Source organism: Heteronotia binoei, chromosome 15 (assembly GCF_032191835.1).
Source record: "Heteronotia binoei isolate CCM8104 ecotype False Entrance Well chromosome 15, APGP_CSIRO_Hbin_v1, whole genome shotgun sequence".
Classification (NCBI taxonomy): Eukaryota; Metazoa; Chordata; class Lepidosauria; order Squamata; family Gekkonidae; genus Heteronotia; species Heteronotia binoei.
The window spans coordinates 35,586,828-35,606,870 of record NC_083237.1 but is presented as its reverse complement, the minus strand read 5'-3'; the positions used below and the strand labels follow the sequence as shown (position 1 = coordinate 35,606,870).

Sequence of the window (20,043 nt, the reverse complement as noted above, 5' to 3'; positions counted from 1 at the left end):
CAGACCCTGACCACGCAGCTGGGGAGAGCGTTGGGGGTGACCGGGGCTCGTCAGCAACAGCCAGGACCGGCGGGGCCTCGGGGCCGCCCAAGCCAATCGCCACCCGTCGCCCCCGCGGCTCCCCAAACGCTGGCGGCACCTGCCCCAGTCAGGAAACAAGACTTGGGGGGGGGGGGCGGGAGCTGGATGCCACTTTCGACGGGGACCCGGAGGAAGTGAACTACTTCGCAATCCAAGCGAATAGCTACATGTACTATTGGGGAGACCTATTCCCAGACGAGATGAGCCGAGTTGATTACCTGGGGTCGAAGCTGCGGGGCGCGGCTAAGAAATGGTACGTGAGCCTGTGTGAGACCAACAGCCCGATCCTGCACTTCGTAAACACGTTCGTACAGGCCCTACTGACCCAATATGAGGACCCCCTGCAGGAAGCCCGAGCGCTATCGGCGCTGCGGAACATGAAGCAGGGGGCCCGATCCATCCGGGAGTACGCTGCAGATTTCCAGGCTAACGCGGCCAGGGCCCGGAACTGGAACGAAGTAATGAAGATTGAGCACTTCACCAACGGGCTGAACCCTAGCATTCTGGATCGGGCGCTCACCCAAGCCAGCCCAGACACGCTAGTGGGATGGATCCAGCTGGCGGGAGAGGTGGAAACCAACCTGAAGCGGGTGGCGATGCTGCGCCAAGCCCTGGCGGCGGGCAAAGGAGCACCCAAGACCACCCCCTGGTCTTGGAAGGTCGAGCCTCCCAAAGCCAAGAAGCCACCGGCGGTCACTCCGGCGGGGCCCCGCCGTTGCTTCCGGTGCGGCGACCCAAACCACCTCGCCTCCAACTGCCCTCAGCCTCCCACGGGAACTACCCCGGCGCCGGGGTCAACCAGGCAGAGCACCCCGGGACCCAAGAAGCCCCCTGGCCGCCCTAAGGATGCGGTGCAGGAGGAGCTGCAGGAGGAAGAAGTCCGTCTGTCTGTCCGCAGAATTGGCCGACCTCGCGTGGGAAGAGGAGCCAGCGGGAAACGACTCCGACCTGTTCTGAACGGTGCCAGCCAGCAGGTCGATCAGGAAAAGGCACCACTGATGGTGAGAGCCACGGGAAGACTGTACTTTGTGATGGTAAAATTGTTGAACCCAAAATTGAGAAGGTTTCTACAAATCTGAGCACTCGTAGACTCGGGGTGCAACCGAGAACTAATCTCCCCCAAGGTGGTGGAGGCCTTGGGGCTAGAGCGCTCGCAGCTATTCCACCCCATGCTGTTTGAGCAGATGGATGAGTCAGTGATGGGGGGGGGGAGCCCTGTACACAGGAAACAGAGCCATGCCCCTTGGGGATTGAGAACCATTGGGACCAGGAGACTTTTGTCATTGCCGCGGCCTGCGGCTATCCAGTAGTGTTGGGAGTGGGGTGGCTGGAAAGGCACGAGCCCCTCATTTGTTGGAAGGCGCAGACCATTAGGTTCCCTGACCCAGATTGCAGCGGGCACTTATGGAACACGGCGTGGGGACTGCGGGCGACCGCCGCCCGAGAGAGGGCGTTCGTCCTGGTAGAGGAGGTGCACCATATCCCGAGCGCTTATAGCGACCTGATGGAAGTGTTTAGCGAGCGGGAAGCCAATCAACTACCCCCCCACCGGAACACAGACTGCGCCATAGAACTGATCCCCGGGGAAAGCCTACCCCGGGCCAAACTCTACCAGATGGGGTGGGCCGAGAAAAAGGAACTGCGCAAATTCTTAGACTTGAACCTGGAGAGGGGTTTCATTAGACCCGCAACGGCCCCCCATGCGGCCCCGGTTTTGTTTAGAAAGAAGAAGGAGGGGACGCTTAGACTTTGCACTGATTTTCGCGGGATAAACGCGATTTCGATGTCCAACGCCTACCCCATCCCCCTCATCAAAGACTTACTGAACACGGTGTTGGGGGGGGGGAAATCTTTACAAAACTCGACCTGAGAGGCGCGTACTTCCGGGTGCGCATCAAGGAGGGAGATGAGTGGAAGACGGCGTTTAACACTCCAATGGGACAATTTGAATATTTAGTTATGCCATTTGGGTTGCAGGGGGCGCCGGGGGTGTTCATGAACTTTATAAACGATGTGTTGAGAAAATTTCTGTACAAGGGGGTGGTGGTGTACCTGGATGACATCATTATTTACTCCCAGGATGAGCAATCTCATGTAAAATTGGTGAGGGAGGTACTGACCACCCTGCTAGAGCACCAACTGTATGCGAAACTGTCTAAATGCGAGTTTCACCACACCGAACTGGACTACCTCGGGTTCCGAGTCTCTAGGGAAGGGCTAGCCATGGACCCCGCAAAAGTGCAGGCGGTCTTAGAATGCCCCCCCCCCCCGAGGACACATAGACAGCTCCAATCTTTTCTCGGGTTCGCAAATTTTTACAGAGGGTTCATTGAGGTGTTCGCCCAGATCGCCCTGTCCCTAACTGACCTCCTAAAGACGAAGGGGAAGGGTGAGGACGCGAAGCGACCCGAGGCCGAACTAAACTGGACGCCTGCCTGCCAGGCGGCTTGCGACCGGCTCAAGCAACTGTTCACTAGCGAGCCGGTCCTAAGCCACCCGGATGAGCAGAAGGGCTTCGTGGTTCAATGCGACACTTCCGACGTCGCCGTAGGAGCCATTCTCATGCAGAGGGATGGGGAGGGGAAACTGCGGCCCTGTGCCTACATCTCGCGGAAGTTCTCCAACGAGCAGAGGAATTGGTTGGTGTGGGACAAGGAGGCTTTCACAGTCATGTTTGCATTAAAAACCTGGAGGTCATGGCTAGAGGGAGCCAGAGTGCCATTTGAAGTGTGGACTGATCACAAAAACCTCGAAGCGCTAACGGGGAAAAGGAAACTGAGTGAAAAGCAAATCAGGTGGGCGGGATTCTTTTCCAAATTCGATTTCACCCTAAAACACATCCCGGGGACCCAGAATTTCTTGGCTGACGCTCTGTCCAGGCTCCCACCACACGAGAGCCAGAGGGAGGAGGTGGTAGACTCATTAATATCCCCCACGCAAGTGGCGGCCATGGTCACCACCCGCTCACAGAAAAAGAGGGAGCTGGACGGGCTCAGCCGCGAACGCATCGCCTTGGAGACCGAGAGGGAGGGAGGTGGGCGGCCCAAGGGGGTGCAGAAGGGGAAAGATGGGTTGTGGTACAAAGGGGAGAAACTATACGTCCCGGTGGCACTGAGAAGAGAAATCTTGCAATTATGCCATTCATCTAAGTTGGCCGGGCACTTTGGCTATGTGAAAACCCTGCACTCAGTGAACCGACAATTTTGGTGGCCGTCCCTGCAAAAGGACGTGTCGGAATTTGTAACCAGCTGCCCGGTGTGCATAATGGCAAAAAAGAGGGGGGGAAAGCCCCCAGGTCTGTTGCAACCACTGGAGACGGCAAAACGCCCCTGGGCCATTGTGTCCATGGATTTTATAGTAGAACTTCCCTCTTCACGGGGGAAAACAGTCATTTTGGTGGTGGTGGACACGTTTTCAAAACAAGCTCATTTCATCCCCTGTGCCCAACTACCCACAGCCAAGAAACTGGCAACCCTATTCTTTGATCACGTGGCCAAACACCACTCAATCCCCGACAAACTCATTAGTGACCGTGGACCCCAGTTCGTTGCCATCTTCTGGCGGGAGTTTTGCAAACTGTTAGGGATGGAGCAAGGGTTAAGCTCAGCGTACCATCCCCAGACGGACGGACAGACAGAGAGAGTGAATGGGGTGCTGGAACAATATTTGCGGTGCTTTGTGAGCCAACGCGAGTCCGACTGGGTAGATCTCCTCTCCTTTGCAGAGTATCCCTATAACAACAGCACCCACAGCTCCACCAAGGCTTCCCCCTTTTCAACAGTAGTTGGGTATGAGGGAAAACCGATCCCGATGCTACCGGGGGTGGGGGGAGACCCAGGCACGGGCTCTGCCTTCAAACAATGGTGGCAGGGACCTAGCCAGTGCTGGCCATCCATCCAGGAGAACTTAAAAGTGGCAAAAGAGGCTTACAAGAGGCAATACGACAAGTCTCATGTACCGGTTTGGGAGCTAAAGGTTGGGGACTCAGTATTTCTGTCAACGAAAAATCTGCCCCTCTCTCAACCCTCCCAGAAACTGGCTTTTAAGTTCTTGGGTCCCTTTAAGATCAAGCGAGTAATCAACCCAGTGACTGTAGAATTGGATTTGCCTCCTGCCCTTGGTAAAATCCACCCTGTGTTTCATTGTAGCCTGCTCCGTCGAAGTCCGGAACCGTCCAGTTGGCACCCTCCAGAATCAACATCCCTCCCCGTCAAGGGGGGGTGTCAGAGCCTCTCGGGCCCCGAAACACCAAGCTGTAATCGGGAGCAACTCCCTCCCCGAGCCGCGCCGCGGGAGGGGCTTGGGGGGGGCAGTATGTCAAGTCTGCTGTATTTTGATCAACCTATTTTCTAACTCTGGTTCATAAGTGAGGAATTCTGGGTAGCTCACACTGAACACTGAATGCTGCTAGCTAACTCTCCTTCCCCCCTCCTAGCTATGCCTTTGTTATGTAGCCTGCTTTGAAATACTGATATGTGAACAAGATAGTGGAACCTTCTCAGGCCAGGTGTCTGTGGGAGTGTGAAGCGCCAAGGCCTTGGCTTGGGAACGAGGGAGTAACATCCTAGTGCGAAAATATACTGCATAGAGTGCCCCGCCCATAGGAATCCTTTGATCTATACCTTAAATGCTTGGCTAATGTCTATGTACCCCAGTCCTTCAATCTTTATCATGGTCTTCAGTTCTGCTTTCAATAAACTAGTAACTTTGTTTCAAGCAAAGACTCGTTATTGAATCCAGCCGACTTGACATGTGGGGCAGGAGTTCATCAGCTCCCTGTTCACTAAACACCCCCCTCAAATCTTGGTAGGACATGGGGATCGCTTGAACTTTTTCCACCATCAGGCAAACCTTCTCATTCCGGGGCGGTGGGTTCGGCCCCCACTCCCCTTTCCACTGATGGGTCTGACACCTCACATCATTGAATTCTATTGTTTGGTCCCCCCATCGGATGTCTGGCTCATGCTTTGCCAGCCACCCTTCTCCTAGGACCACATCATAGGAGGAGGAGGGGGCTATCACAAAGGCCTCCTGGTCCATGTTCTTCGTAGTTATTTCTACGCCAAGATATTTTACTTTAGAAGTAACTTTACACCCCGTCAGTGCCTGCAATTCATTCTGTCTATTTGGTTGCATATTTTTACATAAAAACATCGACTTCTCTGCATTTATATATAGTCCTGCAATCTCTCCATATTCTTTTATCTTGGTTAAGAGCAACGGTGTTACTTGAATCGGATTCTCTATAATAAACACAATGTCATCTGCAAAAGCTTTATATTTATAAGAGAATCCTTTAATTTTTAATCCTTCTATTTCTTTGTCGTTTTGCACTTGTTGTAATAAAATTTCAAGAGTCATTATAAACAACAATGGTGATAACGGACATCCTTGTCTTGTGCCTTTGCTTACCATCAATTCTCTTGTAAGGTCTGCATTTACGCACAATTTTGCTTGCTGTTCTGTATATATTGCTTTCGTCATTCTTATAAAATGTTCCCCTAAATTAATTTTTTCCATTACTGCAAACATAAAGTCCCAGTTCAAATTGTCAAAGGCTTTTTCCGCATCTACAAAAAATAAAGCCGCTTCTTTTTCTGGATGCTTTTCATAATATTCCACAACATTGATGACAGCTCTTACATTGTCTCTTATTTGCCTTTTAGGAAGAAATCCAGCTTGATCTTTTTTTATAAAGTTTATCAGATATTGGTTCAATCGTTCTGCCAGAATTCTTGTGTAGATCTTGTAGTCGTTATTTAATAATGAAATTGGTCTATAATTCTTTACATTTGTGACATCTTTATCTTCTTTGGGGATCAACGAAATTACAGCTTCTTTCCATGTATTTGGAATTATCCCTTTTTCTCTTATTATATTGATCAGTTTCTGCAGTTTGGGTGTTATCTCATCTTTGAGGGTTTTATAAAATTTAGATGTAAATCCATCTGGCCCAGGAGCCTTACCTTCTTTCATTACTTTTATTGCTGCTTCAATTTCGATCTTTTCAATTGGATCATTTAAAAGCTTTTTCATGTACTCAGTCAGGGGCGCTATTTGGATATTTTGTAAATACTCTTCCATTTTTTCTTTTCTATTTGTCACGCCTTTGAATAATTTTGCATAATATTTAAAAAATTCTCTTTTGATTCCGTCTTAATCTACTATTTCTTTTCCATTCACCATAATTTTATTGATGATTTTCTTTTTTTTCTTTTTTTTCAACTGCCAGGCTAGGTACTTCCCAGGTTTATTCGCACCCTCAAACGATTTCTGTTGTAAACTTTTAAAATTCCATTCTAATTCTTTGTTCAGCAAATGTCTTACTTGAGATTGTAATATTGTATTTTTTTTTTATTAACTTCTTTTTTCCTGGTCTTTTTTTCAATTCCCCCTCTTTTTTATTTATTTCATTTTGTAAAGCTAGCAACCGTTCTTCTTTGGCCTTCTTATCTTTATTATTCAATGTAATTAGTATTCCTCTCATTACTGCTTTGTAAGTGTCCCAAACTGTTTGAAATTCTACATCCTCAGTTTCATTTATTTGGAAAAACGCTGCAGATTCCTTCTCTAAAAATGCCACAATGTCTTTATCTTGTAGTAAGTCCTCATTAATTCTCCATCTTCTTGTTTTTCTTTGCAAGAACATAGATTTATTTAAAAATAATTATGAAAAGCTTTGGTGCAAGATGGACAAAGATTTGATAAAATGGAACAGACTTAATTTGTCTTTATTGGGCAGGATTGCTGCAGTTAAGATGAATATTTTGCCAAGAATAATGTATCTGTTTCAAACTATCCCGATTGTGAAAGATAGCAAGCAATTCAATAAGTGGCAAAAGAAGCTCTCTGACTTTGTATGGGCCGGGAAGAAACCAAGAATTAAGATGAAAATTTTAACAGTTGCAAAAGAAAGAGGAGGCTTTTAGCTCCCGGACTTAAGATTGTACCATGATGCTGTTTGCTTGACGTGGATCAAGGATTGGATAATGCTGTTGGATAAAAAACCTTTAAGGTTGGAAGCTCATGGGAATAAATTCGGCTGGCACGCGTATTTGTATTATGGGAAACACAAGATGGATGGGTTTTTTTCTCATCACTATATTAGAAACACTTTATTAAATACTTGGATAAAATATAAGAAATATGGTGATGAGAGGAAGCCGCTTTGGATAGTGCCAGCAGAAGTAATAAAAATAACAGCTGAATCTGAGGAAGAAAGAGTGATGTCATACAATCAATTGTTAAAGATTCAAGGTGGGAAAGTTGAATTAAAGTCAGCAGAAGAGCTAAATAATAAATATGACTGGTTCCAAATGCAACAAATAAAAAGTCTGATGGAAAATGATATGAAATCTGATGGAATTAGACGTGAGCAAACAGAATTGGAAAAGGTTTTGCTTGGAGACAATGAAAAATTAATATCAAAAGTATGTAAATTATTATTGAAATGGTCTACAGAAGAGGAAGTAGTAAAATCTCAAATGGTTAAATGGGCAATCAATATAAACAGAGAAATCCAAATGGATACTTGGGAGTACCTTTGGAAGAACTCGATGAAGATATCAACATGTCAGAATATCAAGGAGAACTGTTTTAAAATGATGTATAGGTGGTATATGACTCTGAAGAAACTGGCAAAGATGAGTAAAAAGATGTCAGACAGATGTTGGAAATGTAAGCACCATGAAGGTTCTTTTTTTCATATGTGGTGGACCTGTGAAAAAGCAAAAAACTTTTGGCGGATGATACAACAAGAAATTTCTAAAATTTTGGGTTATGACTTCAAGAAAGTGGCAGAGACTTTTCTGCTAGGATTACAAATAGAAAAATTTCCAAAAGAAGATAGGACTTTAATTTGGTATCTGCTCTCAGCTGCTAGGACATTGTATGCGCAGCTGTGGAAACAAGAAAAAATACCAGAGAAATGTGACTGGATTGTGAAAGTTTTATCGTGGAGCGAGATGGATAAATTAACAAGAACTTTGAGAGACTATGATCTGGAAGTGTTTAAAAAGGAGTGGAAGAAATTTAAAAAATATATAGAGTTAGAATGGAACGTAAAAAGACATTGGTCAATTTTTTAATATGAATGAGAAGAAAAAGACAGTGTGTTTTGATGGGTTTGGGATACCTTTATATTTGGATTTAAATATATAACTTCGGGGTAAGTCTAATAACGGAGGGAGGGGGGATTGAAAATATCATATGGGTTAGGGATAGAAAAGATATAACTAAACATCGTAACCGTATGTTATTAATAAATTGTTAAAATACAACATTGGAGGGAGGGGGGATTGAAATGTCATACGGATTAATATTGAGATAATTAAGAAATAACTAAGTTGTGTAACCATATGATATCAATAAATTGTTAAAACTCACAAAGGCCTCCTGGTCCCAGTGGTCTTTAATGCCTACGGGCACCAACTGTGTCTCCAACACGCAATGCTCCCTCTCATCACTGACCCATCCATTTGTTTAAACTGGATGGGATGGGGCAGGGCCGCAGTGGGAAGGAAGGTGGCCACATCATCCAGCTCTGGGCTCACAGTCTCATACAGGCTCACGTACTATCGTTTAGCCACCCCCTTCAGCTTTGACCCCAGGTAATCCACCCTGCTAAATTCGTCGGGGAAGGTGTTTCCCCAGTAGTGCATGTAGCTGTTAGCCTGAATAGTGAAGTACTCCACCTCTTTGGGGTCCCCATCGAAGGTTACCTCCAGCTCCCTTCCTCAACCACCTTCTTGAGGAGGAGGTGGCCCCACTGGTTGTGCTCTAGGCAGTATCGCCGAAGGTCTAGCCGCAGGCGGTTGTGGGGCTCTCCTCTGGTCTGCCGTTCTCAGGATACGGTCAACCTGCCTGTTGAATTCTCCGGCCATCATGGTGGTTATCACCTGCATCTCATCCTGCAACCCCTTGGCGACCTCTTCGACTTCCTTCCTCACCATCAAGTGGAACTCCCAGCCTATCTCCTCTTCTTCATCCCCAGAACCAGTCGGTCCCTGGGCTCCGACCGACTCTCCCTCTAGCAAGGGGGGTCGGCTTCTGTGTAGGCTGCAGCTGCACTCCCCTCCTCTCCAGGCTCAGTCGCTTCACCGTTCCCTGCCGTCATTCTCACCCAGCGCATGTGCCTGGTCAGGATGGCATCTCTGCACGCCAGAGCCTCATCCATCATTGTGGTGGATGTGCGCGGCTGCCACTGATGGGGAGTGACCGAGAGTTGTTGAATGTGGAGAGGTGAGCCTTTCCCTGCGACTCTCCAGGCGTCCAGCACGTGCCACGGTGGTGTTGGTGCTCTTGCCCCTTCTTCGGGTTCTGTAAGTTCACTGCTCACTGGAATCTTTTCAGTCATCCGGTTACAAAGTTGCCAGGGCCGTTAAACTTCTTATGGATTACACTCAAAATGTCAAGCATGCAGTTTCAATGATGAGTCAAGTGGATACAAAACTACATTTATTGATAGACTGGTATGCTCTCAATACAGGTTCTTGAGAGTAATGCCAAAAATACATCGCTACATTACTTTTAAGTCATACTTTAAAGGACTCCCAAGGGTGGGGGCAAGCGGGGTGCTCTAACACATAAACTACCATAAATGTCTACATTCTCACAATGTTATCAGTATCTCATCCTTGCTTTCCGCCAGATGTTTCACACTCACAAAGAGGAATGCATGGGAAGGTGCTGATTGTCTCTTCTCAAGTCAGTTTCGTTTCTCTCTAGTCTACTTTCACAAGCAATAAAGCAAGAGGGGGAAGGGGAAAGAATAACAGAACCAACATACCTTGGTCCCCCTGATATTTCACAGACCAGCTTTATGGGGGACCCTAAAACAATTAATTACCAGTGGAATTCTACCATGCTTGAGACAGTAGCTTTCAGAAGTGGGGGGGAGGGTCACATGGGGGGGTCACATGGTTCAGGCTTTCAGAAGTTAAGCCCACTTCTAAAATTAGTGTACTTTTCAGGATCTACTCTCAAAATAGGTTTCCTCATCTGTCTTCCACCATGCCTGTGAGAGAGCCACAACCACCATGATGGTGGCTCAGTGGTAGAGCATCTGCTTGGTAAGCAGAAGGTTCCAGGTTCAATCCCTGGCATTTCCAGCTAAAAAGGGTCCAGGCAAGTAGGCATGAAAAACCTCAGCTTGAGACCCTGGAGAGCCATTGCCAGCTTGAGCAGACAAGACTGATTTTGATGGACCAAGGATCTGATTCAGTAGAAGGCAGCTTCATATGTTCACCACTTTAAGGAATTCTCTCTTATGGGGTACTAACTTTGGTACTGAACAACAACAACAACAAACTAGGACTAGATGAGGACTGTGTAAGGTAGATTCTGCAAATGTTTGGGTGGCCCAGACCAGGTGTTAAAGGCTTGAAAAGCAGCTTGTACTGCTTGTACTCCTTACTTTGTGCACAAGTGAAGGGATTCACCCATAATGGCGTCCCACTCCTCCATTTCCGCAGGTACAGGAAGGTCCCGCCAAGAAGCAGGGCAGCAGCCGCCAGCACCACAATGACTATAACAGCTACAGAAGACCCTGTGGGGAAGGAGAGGAGAAAACATTTTGACTTCAAGGAGAGGTAAATATACTAAATATTCAGGCACTTTCCTTTTGATAGTATCATTGGAAATCTATGGGATAGCCAAATAAGCAGAGGTCAGCATTTAGGGAGTATGGCTTTTACTAGGCATCCATGCCTTCCCTCTTCTTCTGAGGACTGGAAGAGAAGAAGTCCAGCAGCCTGATCCAGTTCATATTGGTCCTTGTCATCCCCTCCCCCTTCCCTATTTCAGGTGGTATTCCAAAGTACATCACCCCTTGCACATATCTCCATTCCCTTGTCCTCTGACATAATTGCCAGCACACGGTTGTTAAATTCAGTGTTTGCTCCCCAAATTACTGCAGTTGGGTAGCCAAACAAAATGCATAATGGAACAAATATTAGTTTTCAGGGCAGTGCTGGACATTTTTAGTTTTGTTCCCCAAACCCTACGTTGTCTGTAAAATGAGCTGAAGCATGAAAGTACCTGCATTTCCTGCACACACAGCTCCTGCATACACAGCACATTGGCACTTATGGGGACCTGTGCCTTTCCCATGGCACTGATTGAGGGATGACTCTTGTCCAGTACATTTCACCTCATCCAGCAAAGCTGGTCTGAGACCAGCACCATATTGGCTGCCCACTGGTGCAGACACTGCTGCGCCACAACCCAGTTGCTGGCAGACCACCGTGGCCTCTCTAAGACTCCAGCCGGATTCACCAATGGTAGCCCAAGAGCCATTATGCTCTATCTCCACCCGCCCAGCACAGGAACTGGGTCCATTGGCCAATCGCACCTGGAAAAGACCTGGAAAACAAAGGGGAGAGGGTCACATGAGATTCCCAGATCCCATCTTAACCACATTGTCAATTCAAGCTGGAAATCCTTAACCAGTTGACCTTGGACCTTCCATTAGTAGTACATCATAAAAAAATGCCTGTCAAGTGGACATAAGCATCCTAATAAATTATATGATGTTTTTTCAAAGTGCTTGAAGTAAGTTATCTCAGGCATGGGAACCAAATGGTAGCCAGGTCATGCCCTCTAGCTGAAGTTCCAACACAGACCTGTCAGGGTACAATTTCACACTGATGTACACCATTATTCTCACTTTATTAATGGAACACCAGTGAGATATTCCGTGAATCAAGTGGCTCTAAGCAGGTGTAAAGCGCCTCTTCTAACTGTTTAGAAAGATTCCCCCATACCTGTGAGATCAGAAGACTGGATGTGAAATGTGTTGGTTTGTGAGGATACTGGTAAATAATCAGATGACAGAGCAGTGATTTACTTGTTTACTAAATTAACTAAATCAACCACTCTTCAGTCTCAAAGTACTTTATAAGTGGAAATCCTGATGAGAAGACATGATATAAAAGGAACTCAGGAGAAGGAGGGAAGAAAAAATTCAAGGTATCTGTCCCTTTGTAAGGTTGGGGAGGAGAGGATCCAAATAAAGGTCGAAGCTGCCTTATACTGAATCGGACTATGGTCCATCAATGTTAATATTGTCTACCCAGACTGGCAGTGGCTCTCCAGGATCTCAGGCTGAGGTCTTCCATGTCACTAAATAACTGATCAAATTGGTAGGTGATACTGAACAAACAGAGGAGCACTGTGCTGGTTGCACCTCGGATGCAGCCACTATTCCCACTGGATTCTGAGAGAAGCCACAGCAATTAAACCCTTCTTAGTTTAGATGCCCTCTGAAAGTTGCAGGTGTGCTTTTCTTGGATGAGTGAACCAGGCTGGTGATTGGATGAAGTAAACTTCATATGCCTAAAATGAGTAAACTTGTTTTTAGTGTCACAAGTCTGTATTCATTAACTGGAGTAACCTGAAGGGTGCTCTCAAACCTGGTCCTCACAGTTTGTTCAAATAGCATAAAATCAGGATTCTTTGGGGTGCCATTACAGTGACTCCAAGCTGCAGGGCTACATGTTCTTTAAAAAAGATTTTAATTTGGATGGGATTGTTGCACATAATATGTATGCCATGGGGCAGGACCCAGCAAAAGATGGGAGGATTTTGTAATACACCAACATCCAGCAGACACGTCATAGACCAGAATGAGGGGTACTAACTGTTGTAGGATGAGGCAGGAGAACACTTGGTGGCATGTTTAAAAGAGGGTGCAGTTTCATAAAGTGTAAGACAGGGGTGTCAAACTGATTTGTTTGAAGGGCTAGATCTGACATAATTGAGACTTTGTTGTGCTGGGTCATGTGTGTCATAAAATGTAATGCCAGGCAGTTGTCAGCTTGTGTTCTATTGATACTAACCACATTACCTGCGATGTTTATTTACTTGTAACTAACCCCAGTAGAATTCTAGGCATGCCTGAGGGGGAAAAGAAAGGGAGGAGGGAGTTGGGCGCCAAGAGCCATAAAGGTCGTTTGAAGTGCAGGAATACACGGTCGCTTCCCAGGCGCCAGCAAGAACATCAGCTAGAAGGGGGAGTGGAAATGGCTCAACCAGGGAGATAACAGGCGTGTGAATCAAACACCTCTGAAAGGCAGAATGTAACCTTATTATGAGAATGATTTAAACCCCCTAGGCTTTGATGTACCCCCATAAATGCTAGTGCTTGTTCCTTATGTGTTATCACTCTCAAAGACCTTCTGCAAGAGTAACATTGTTGTATTCAATAAATGAAACTTATTTTCAAAGAGAAAAGAGTCCTATCATTGTTGAAGCCTCGATGAACCCTGCGCTGACAGCAGTGGCAACAGAAACTTTATAAAGGACAGAGACAAACACAAAGATTTTTTTAAAAAAAACAACAACAAAATAAAACATGCTTAAAACATTAGCACTCTTGGTCTCTGATAACTGACAACTCTTGCTCAAAGCCAAGGATGAGAAGCTTGGCTCAGTAGCTCTGCTGTGCAATTGAGAGAGCCTGGCAAAGCAAGTTTTTCCTCCCCCATCCCTTCCTCCCCAAGGGAGGAGCCTCAACCAATGGAGAAAATAGAGGCTTTGTTCCTTTGCTCCTGTATGATTCAGCAAGCTTGACAAAGCAAGCTGTGACTTCCTGTTTGGCTGGAAGGCAGACTGCAGCTCCCTAGTAAGGGGGATTTTTTTCCCTCTGTTCAGGGTATGAAAGACCCCTCCGGGGGGGGGGGGTCTATGCCCATTAATTTTAGTTAAAGTTAATCTTAGTTAATCCAAGATGACGTCAAGACCCTTGAGCTGTTGATATCGGTTTTAGAAAGGTGGGGAGCTACCTTTTTCAAATCTTGATGTCCGGCGCTATTAGAGGGACGTCTAATCAACATCTGCAGAGGATTAAAAAGTCATTAACTTGACTTAAGCCTGTCGGAAACCAGACACTTAAGAAATGATTTATAATTACAAGATAATGGAAAGCTGAAGTGCAAAGAATATCTATTTAAGGTACTTTGATTTATATTCCTACTCTTGAGACTTTCTAAGCTTATCTAAACGTTGCGGAGGTTTACAAACAGATGGAATTGAGGAGTAATTGAAGGAAGATAATTGCCTGCCAGGTTTGAACTTTGTATATCTAAAGGCTTTAGCAAAATTCGGGAAAAGAGGAAGATGTTTTGAATAATTGCGGTTGGTGACGCAGGTGTTTTTTCTGTGGATGTTCTACACTCCTACAAGTTTTAAACATTGCTGGAATTTATAAATAAACTGAGTTGAAACATAATTGAATAAATGAAGATAACAGCCTGCCAAAACTGAACTTTGCTAATTTAATAGCTTTAAAAGAACTTAGAGAAAAAGAGAAAGACGTTTTGAATGTTTGCAGCTTGGGACTGGTGACGCAGGCTATTTCTACATCCCTACAAGTTTTAAAGGCTGTGATACTTGACATGCGAACAGAGCAATTTGAACCAGGAAGTAAAAGTTTTTGACCAATTATACAAAGTCTATAAGGATTACAAAAGCTGTGACATTTGAACCAGGAAGGGATTAAGACCAAGATCAAGAAGGACCTTTCTAACCATAGAGAAAGAACGATTGCCATTTTAAAAGGAAGTAAAACTGTCAAATTGGTTAAAAATCAATATCTCAGCTCAGGAAGCTAAGAGAAAAACAAAATTAGTTTTGTTCGAAACAGCAGGCTCTAAGCTACTGGACTTGGTGTTGAATTTTGATTGGAAAACCTTTTAAGTTTTGGTGGGTTTTTTTATGTCAGAAGGGAGGGTAACCTGTGCAAGGGCCCACTCATTTGACAAAATGCAATCCCAATTTGATGCCCTAGAATCTAAAATGTTAAAAGCAATGGACAAAATGCAATTGGCAATGAAAAAAGAATTTAAAAAGGAAGTTGGAGATCTTAGGAAAGATATTGAAGGCTTTAAAGATGAGGTTAAAAATAGAGTTAAAGAGGTAGAGGAAAAAGTGGATACACATGCTTCTATTTTGTTAAAACTCCAAGAGAAGGTTACTATACATGATTGCAAGTTGATGGAAACACACGTTCGTTTGAGAGGAGTACCTGAAGGGGAGGAGGCGGACTTAATGGATTACATGGTGAATATCATTACTGAATACTTAGAAGAAGATCCTGAAAAATTCAGAAGTATGTTGGATGGAGCCTACAGAGTTAACTCAGCATATGCAAAGAATAAAGGCCTACCAAGAGATATTGTTATAAGACTAAGATCTAAAGATCTAGCAGGAAAAATCCTAAACAAAGGTTTTCAAAAAGATTGGATCATAGAAGGGAGCAAAGTCAAAATAATGAAAGAGCTACCAAGACAAGTGATCAATGACAGGAAGAAATACAAGAAGTTAACAGACAAGCTACGTGCAGAGGGCACAAGATTCAGATGGATATTACCTGAAGGTCTTGGCTTTGAACAACATGGAACAAGGATTACAATAAAGAGTGAACAAGAGATGCATAGCTTTTTTGAAGAGAATAAAAAGTCTACATCATAATGGAGTACAAGTTACTATCTTGGAATATAAATGGATTATATTCACCACAAAAAAGAAGAACATTTCATTGGATTAAAAAGCAAAAATGTAACATAATTTGTTTACAGGAAGTTCATATACAACAAAAAGATCGTAAATTTTTGTGGAATAAAAATTTGGGACTGGAATTTTTTTCATTAGCGGAACAAAAGAAAAGAGGGGTAGTCTTTTATATTAAAGAACAACTACAACCAAAACTAATATTTAAAGATAAAGAAGGAAGATATATTGCATTAGAAGTGATAATTGAGGCGAAAAAAACGTTGTTATTAGGACTATATGCGCCCAATGGAGCGAAAGATAAGTTTTTTAAAAGAAATTAATCAGCAATTAGATGAAAAGACATATGACCAGATTTTAATGATGGGCGATTTCAATGGGACAATACAAAATAATATTGATAGGTCAAGTCAAAAGAAGAATGACAAAGAGGGAAAACTACCAAATTCTTTCTTTGAGTTGGTTAAACAAGAAAATTTGGAAGATATATGGAGAAAATTCAACCCTGAAGTAAGAGACTATACTTTCTTCTCAGCTAGACATAATTCTTTTTCTAGAATAGATATGTTATGGGGTTCCAAGAGTTTGGGCCTTATAACTAAAAAAGTAGAGATTCTACCAAAGGTTTGTGCAGACCATAACCCAATATGCTGGCTTACAAAATTGCAAACGAAAACAAGAAGATGGAGAATTAATGAGGACTTGCTACAAGATAAAGATATTGTGACATTTTTAGAAAAGGAAACTGCAGCTTTCTTCCAAATAAATGAAACTGATGACATGGAATTTCAAACAGTATGGGACACTTATAAAGCAGTAATGAGAGGAATATTAATCACATTGAACAATAAAGATAAGAGGGCCAAAGAAGAACGGTTGTCAGCATTACAAAATGAAATAAATAAAAAAGAAAGGGAATTGAAAAAAAGGCCTGGAAAAAAGAAATTAATAAAAGAAATTACAATATTACAATCACAAGTAAGACATTTGCTGAATAAAGAACTAGAATGGAACTTAAAAAATCTGAAACAGAAATCGTTTGAAAGTGCGAATAAACCTGGAAAGTATTTGGCTTGGCAACTGAAGAAAAAGAAAGAAAATAAAACCATTAATAAAATTATGGCTGATGGAAAAACAATAGTAGATCAAGATGGAATTAAAAGAGAATTGTTTAAATATTATGCAAATTTATTTAAGGGTGTGAAAATAAGGAAAGGAAAAATGGAAGAGTATCTACGGAATTTCCAAGTGACACCTCTGACTGAGTATATGAAAAAGACTTTAAATGACCCAATAGAGAAAATTGAAATCGAAGCAGCAATAAAAGCAATGATAGGCCAGATGGATTTACATCTAAATTTTACAAAATCCTTAAAGACGAGATAACACCCAAACTGAATAAATTGTTAAACACGATAAGAGAAAATGGAAAAATTCCAAATACCTGGAAAGAAGCTGTAATTTCTTTGATTTCCAACGAAGACAAAGATGCCACAAATGTAAAGAACTATAGACCAATTTCACTGCTAAATAATGACTATAAGATCTATACAAGAATTTTGGCAGAACAACTGAAGCAATATTTGATTAATTTTATAAAAAAAAGACCAAGCCAGATTTCTTCCTAAAAGACAGATAAGAGACAATGTAAGAGCTGTTATTAATGTTGTGGAATATTATGAGAAACATCCAGAAAAGGAAGCGGCTTTATTTTTTGTAGATGCAGAAAAAGCCTTTGATAATCTGAGTTGGGACTTTATGTTTGCAGTAATGGAAAAAATAAATTTAGGGGAACATTTTATAAAGATGACGAAAGCAATATATACGGAATAACAAGCAAAATTGTGTATAAATGCAGATCTTACAAAAGAGTTGAAGGTAAGCAAAGGTACAAGACAAGGATGTCCATTATCACCATTGTTGTTTATAATGACTCTTGAAATTCTATTACAACAAATACAAAATGACAATGAAATAGAAGGATTAAAAATCAGAGGATTCTCTTATAAATATAAAGCTTTCGCAGATGATATTGTGTTCATAATAGAGAATCCGATCCAAGTGTCACCATTGCTGTTAGCTAAGATAAAAGAATATGGAGAGCTAGCAGGATTATGTATAAATAAAGAGAAATCGAAATTTTTATGCAAAAATATGCAACCAAATAGACTTAAAGAATTGCAAACGGTGACGGGTTGTGAAGTCACGACTAAAGTCAAGTATCTTGGAGTGGAAATAACTATGAAGAATATTGACTTGTTCAAAAATAATTATGAAAAATTATGGTGTAAGATGGACAAAGATTTGATGAATCCTTATTGGGCAGGATAGCTGCAAGTAAGATGAATATTTTGCCAAGAATAATGTATTTGTTCCAAACTATCCCGATTGTGAAGGATACCAAACAATTTAACAAATGGCAAAGGAAAATTTCTGATTTTGTGTGGGCCGGAAAGAAACCAAGGATTAAGATGAAGATTTTAATAGATGCTAAAGAGAGAGGTGGTTTTCAGCTCCCGGACTTAAGATTGTATCATGATGCGGTTTGTTTGACATGGATCAAAGATTGGATAATGCTGTTAGATAAAAAACCTTTATGGTTAGAAGCTCATGGGAATAAATTCGGCTGGCACGCATATCTGTGTTATGGGAAGAATAAGATGGACGGTTTTTTCTCTCACCACTATATCAGAAATAGTTTGTTAAACACTTGGATAAAATATAAGAAATATGGCGACGAGAGAAAACCGCTTTGGATAGTGCCAGTGGAAGTAATAAAAATAACAGCTGAATCTGATGAAGAAAGAGCGATGTCATATAATCAACTGCTCAAGATTCAAGGAGACAAAATTGAATTAAAATCTGCAGAAGAGTTAAATAATAAATATGACTGGTTTCAAATGCAACAAATTAAAAGCTTGATGGAAAATGATATTAAAACGGATGGAATTAGACGTGAGCAAACAGAACTGGAAAGGGCCCTGCTTGGAGATAATGAAAAATTAATATCGGAAGTATATAAATTATTATTGAAATGGTCTACAGAAGAAGAAGTAGTAAAATCTCAAATGGTAAAATGGGCAATTGATGTGAATAGAGAAATACAAATGGATACATGAAAGCACCTTTGGAAGAACTCGATGAAGATCTCAACTTGTCAGAGTATTAAGGAGAATTGTTTTAAGATGATGTATAGATGGTATATGACTCTGAAAAAGCTAGCTAGGATGAGTAAAATGATGTCGGATAGATGTTGGAAATGTAAAAAACATAAAGGTTCTTTCTTTCATATGTGGTGGACTTGTGAAAAAGCGAGGGAGTATTGGAAGATGATACAACAAGAAATCTCCAAAATTTTGGGTTACGCCTTCAAGAAAACTGCAGAGACTTTTTTGCTTGGATTACAATTAGAAAAATTTCCAAAGGAAGACAGGACTTTAATTTGGTACTTGTTCTCAGCTGCTAGGACATTGTATGCGCAGCTGTGGAAACAAGGAACAATACCAGAGAAATGGGACTGGATTGTGAAAGTTTTATCATGGAGTGAGATGGACAAATTAACTAAAACTTTAAGAGACTATGACTTAGATTTATTCAAAAAGGAGTGGAAGAAATTCAAAGGATATAAGGAGAAAGAGTGGAACGTAAAACGACACTGGACAATTTTTTAGTATTAATCAAAAGTATTACATTTTGACAGATTAGTAGTACCTTTAGAATTAAACTCAAATTTATAACTTCGGAGAAGTCAATATTGGAGGGAGGGGGGGTGAAATATCATATGGGTTAGTATAAGAAAAAGATAATTAAATATTGTAACCATATGTTATTAATAAATTGTTAAAACACACGACAAAGCAAGCTGTGATACGGAAGGAAGCAAGAGAGAGGGAAAAGGAAGCAGATGACAGCCAGTTGCTTGGGGGCCTGATCTGGCCTTTGGGCCACATCTTTGACAACTCTGGTAAGACATACCAGTTTGGATCCATCCTATGAATGAGTTCCCTGTGTGCAAAACAGCCTGTGGCACGGTGAGTCCTTTCAAGATTAATCGGCTTCAGTGAATCTTTGTGCTAGCAGAAGAACAAGCACGTTTCATGGTGGAGGCAATTGAGCACTCGTGAAACTCGGTTGTAGAATCCAAGCTACTGCCTTAATTCACTCATTGTTGGCACTTTCCCTTATGGTCTTGGTCATTAACTGCACATTTGTAGCACAACTTTGGTTTAATTAAAAATGATTATTTGGAAATAATATGTTAAGTGCTTCTCTCATTGGATTTTTTTAAAGAAGGGAGAGAACAATAAATCTTAATTCTCTCTCCTATTTTTGTTATGTTATAGCTGTGCCTGCCCTCTGATCTAGCTTTTGCAGGCGGGATAGGACTGACACACCAGTCAGTTGACCAGTCATTTGCCCATGCCACTTAACCACATTCAAATATTCCTTAAAGCC

The 20,043-nt window shown here is 42.6% G+C and overlaps 1 protein-coding gene across 1 annotated transcript in view; it reads right to left on the bottom strand.

Annotated features, from left to right (window-relative positions):
• Positions 1-20,043, bottom strand: part of LOC132584533 (deleted in malignant brain tumors 1 protein-like) — a 103,249-nt gene that overhangs the window by 8,299 nt on the left and 74,907 nt on the right. Inside the window, exons 11-12 of the mRNA XM_060256437.1 lie at positions 11,119-11,442; positions 10,496-10,627 (exon numbers count right to left, since the gene is read on the bottom strand). Of these exons, the coding sequence (XP_060112420.1) occupies positions 10,496-10,627; positions 11,119-11,442 (456 nt within the window). The remainder of the gene's footprint in view (positions 1-10,495; positions 10,628-11,118; positions 11,443-20,043) is intronic.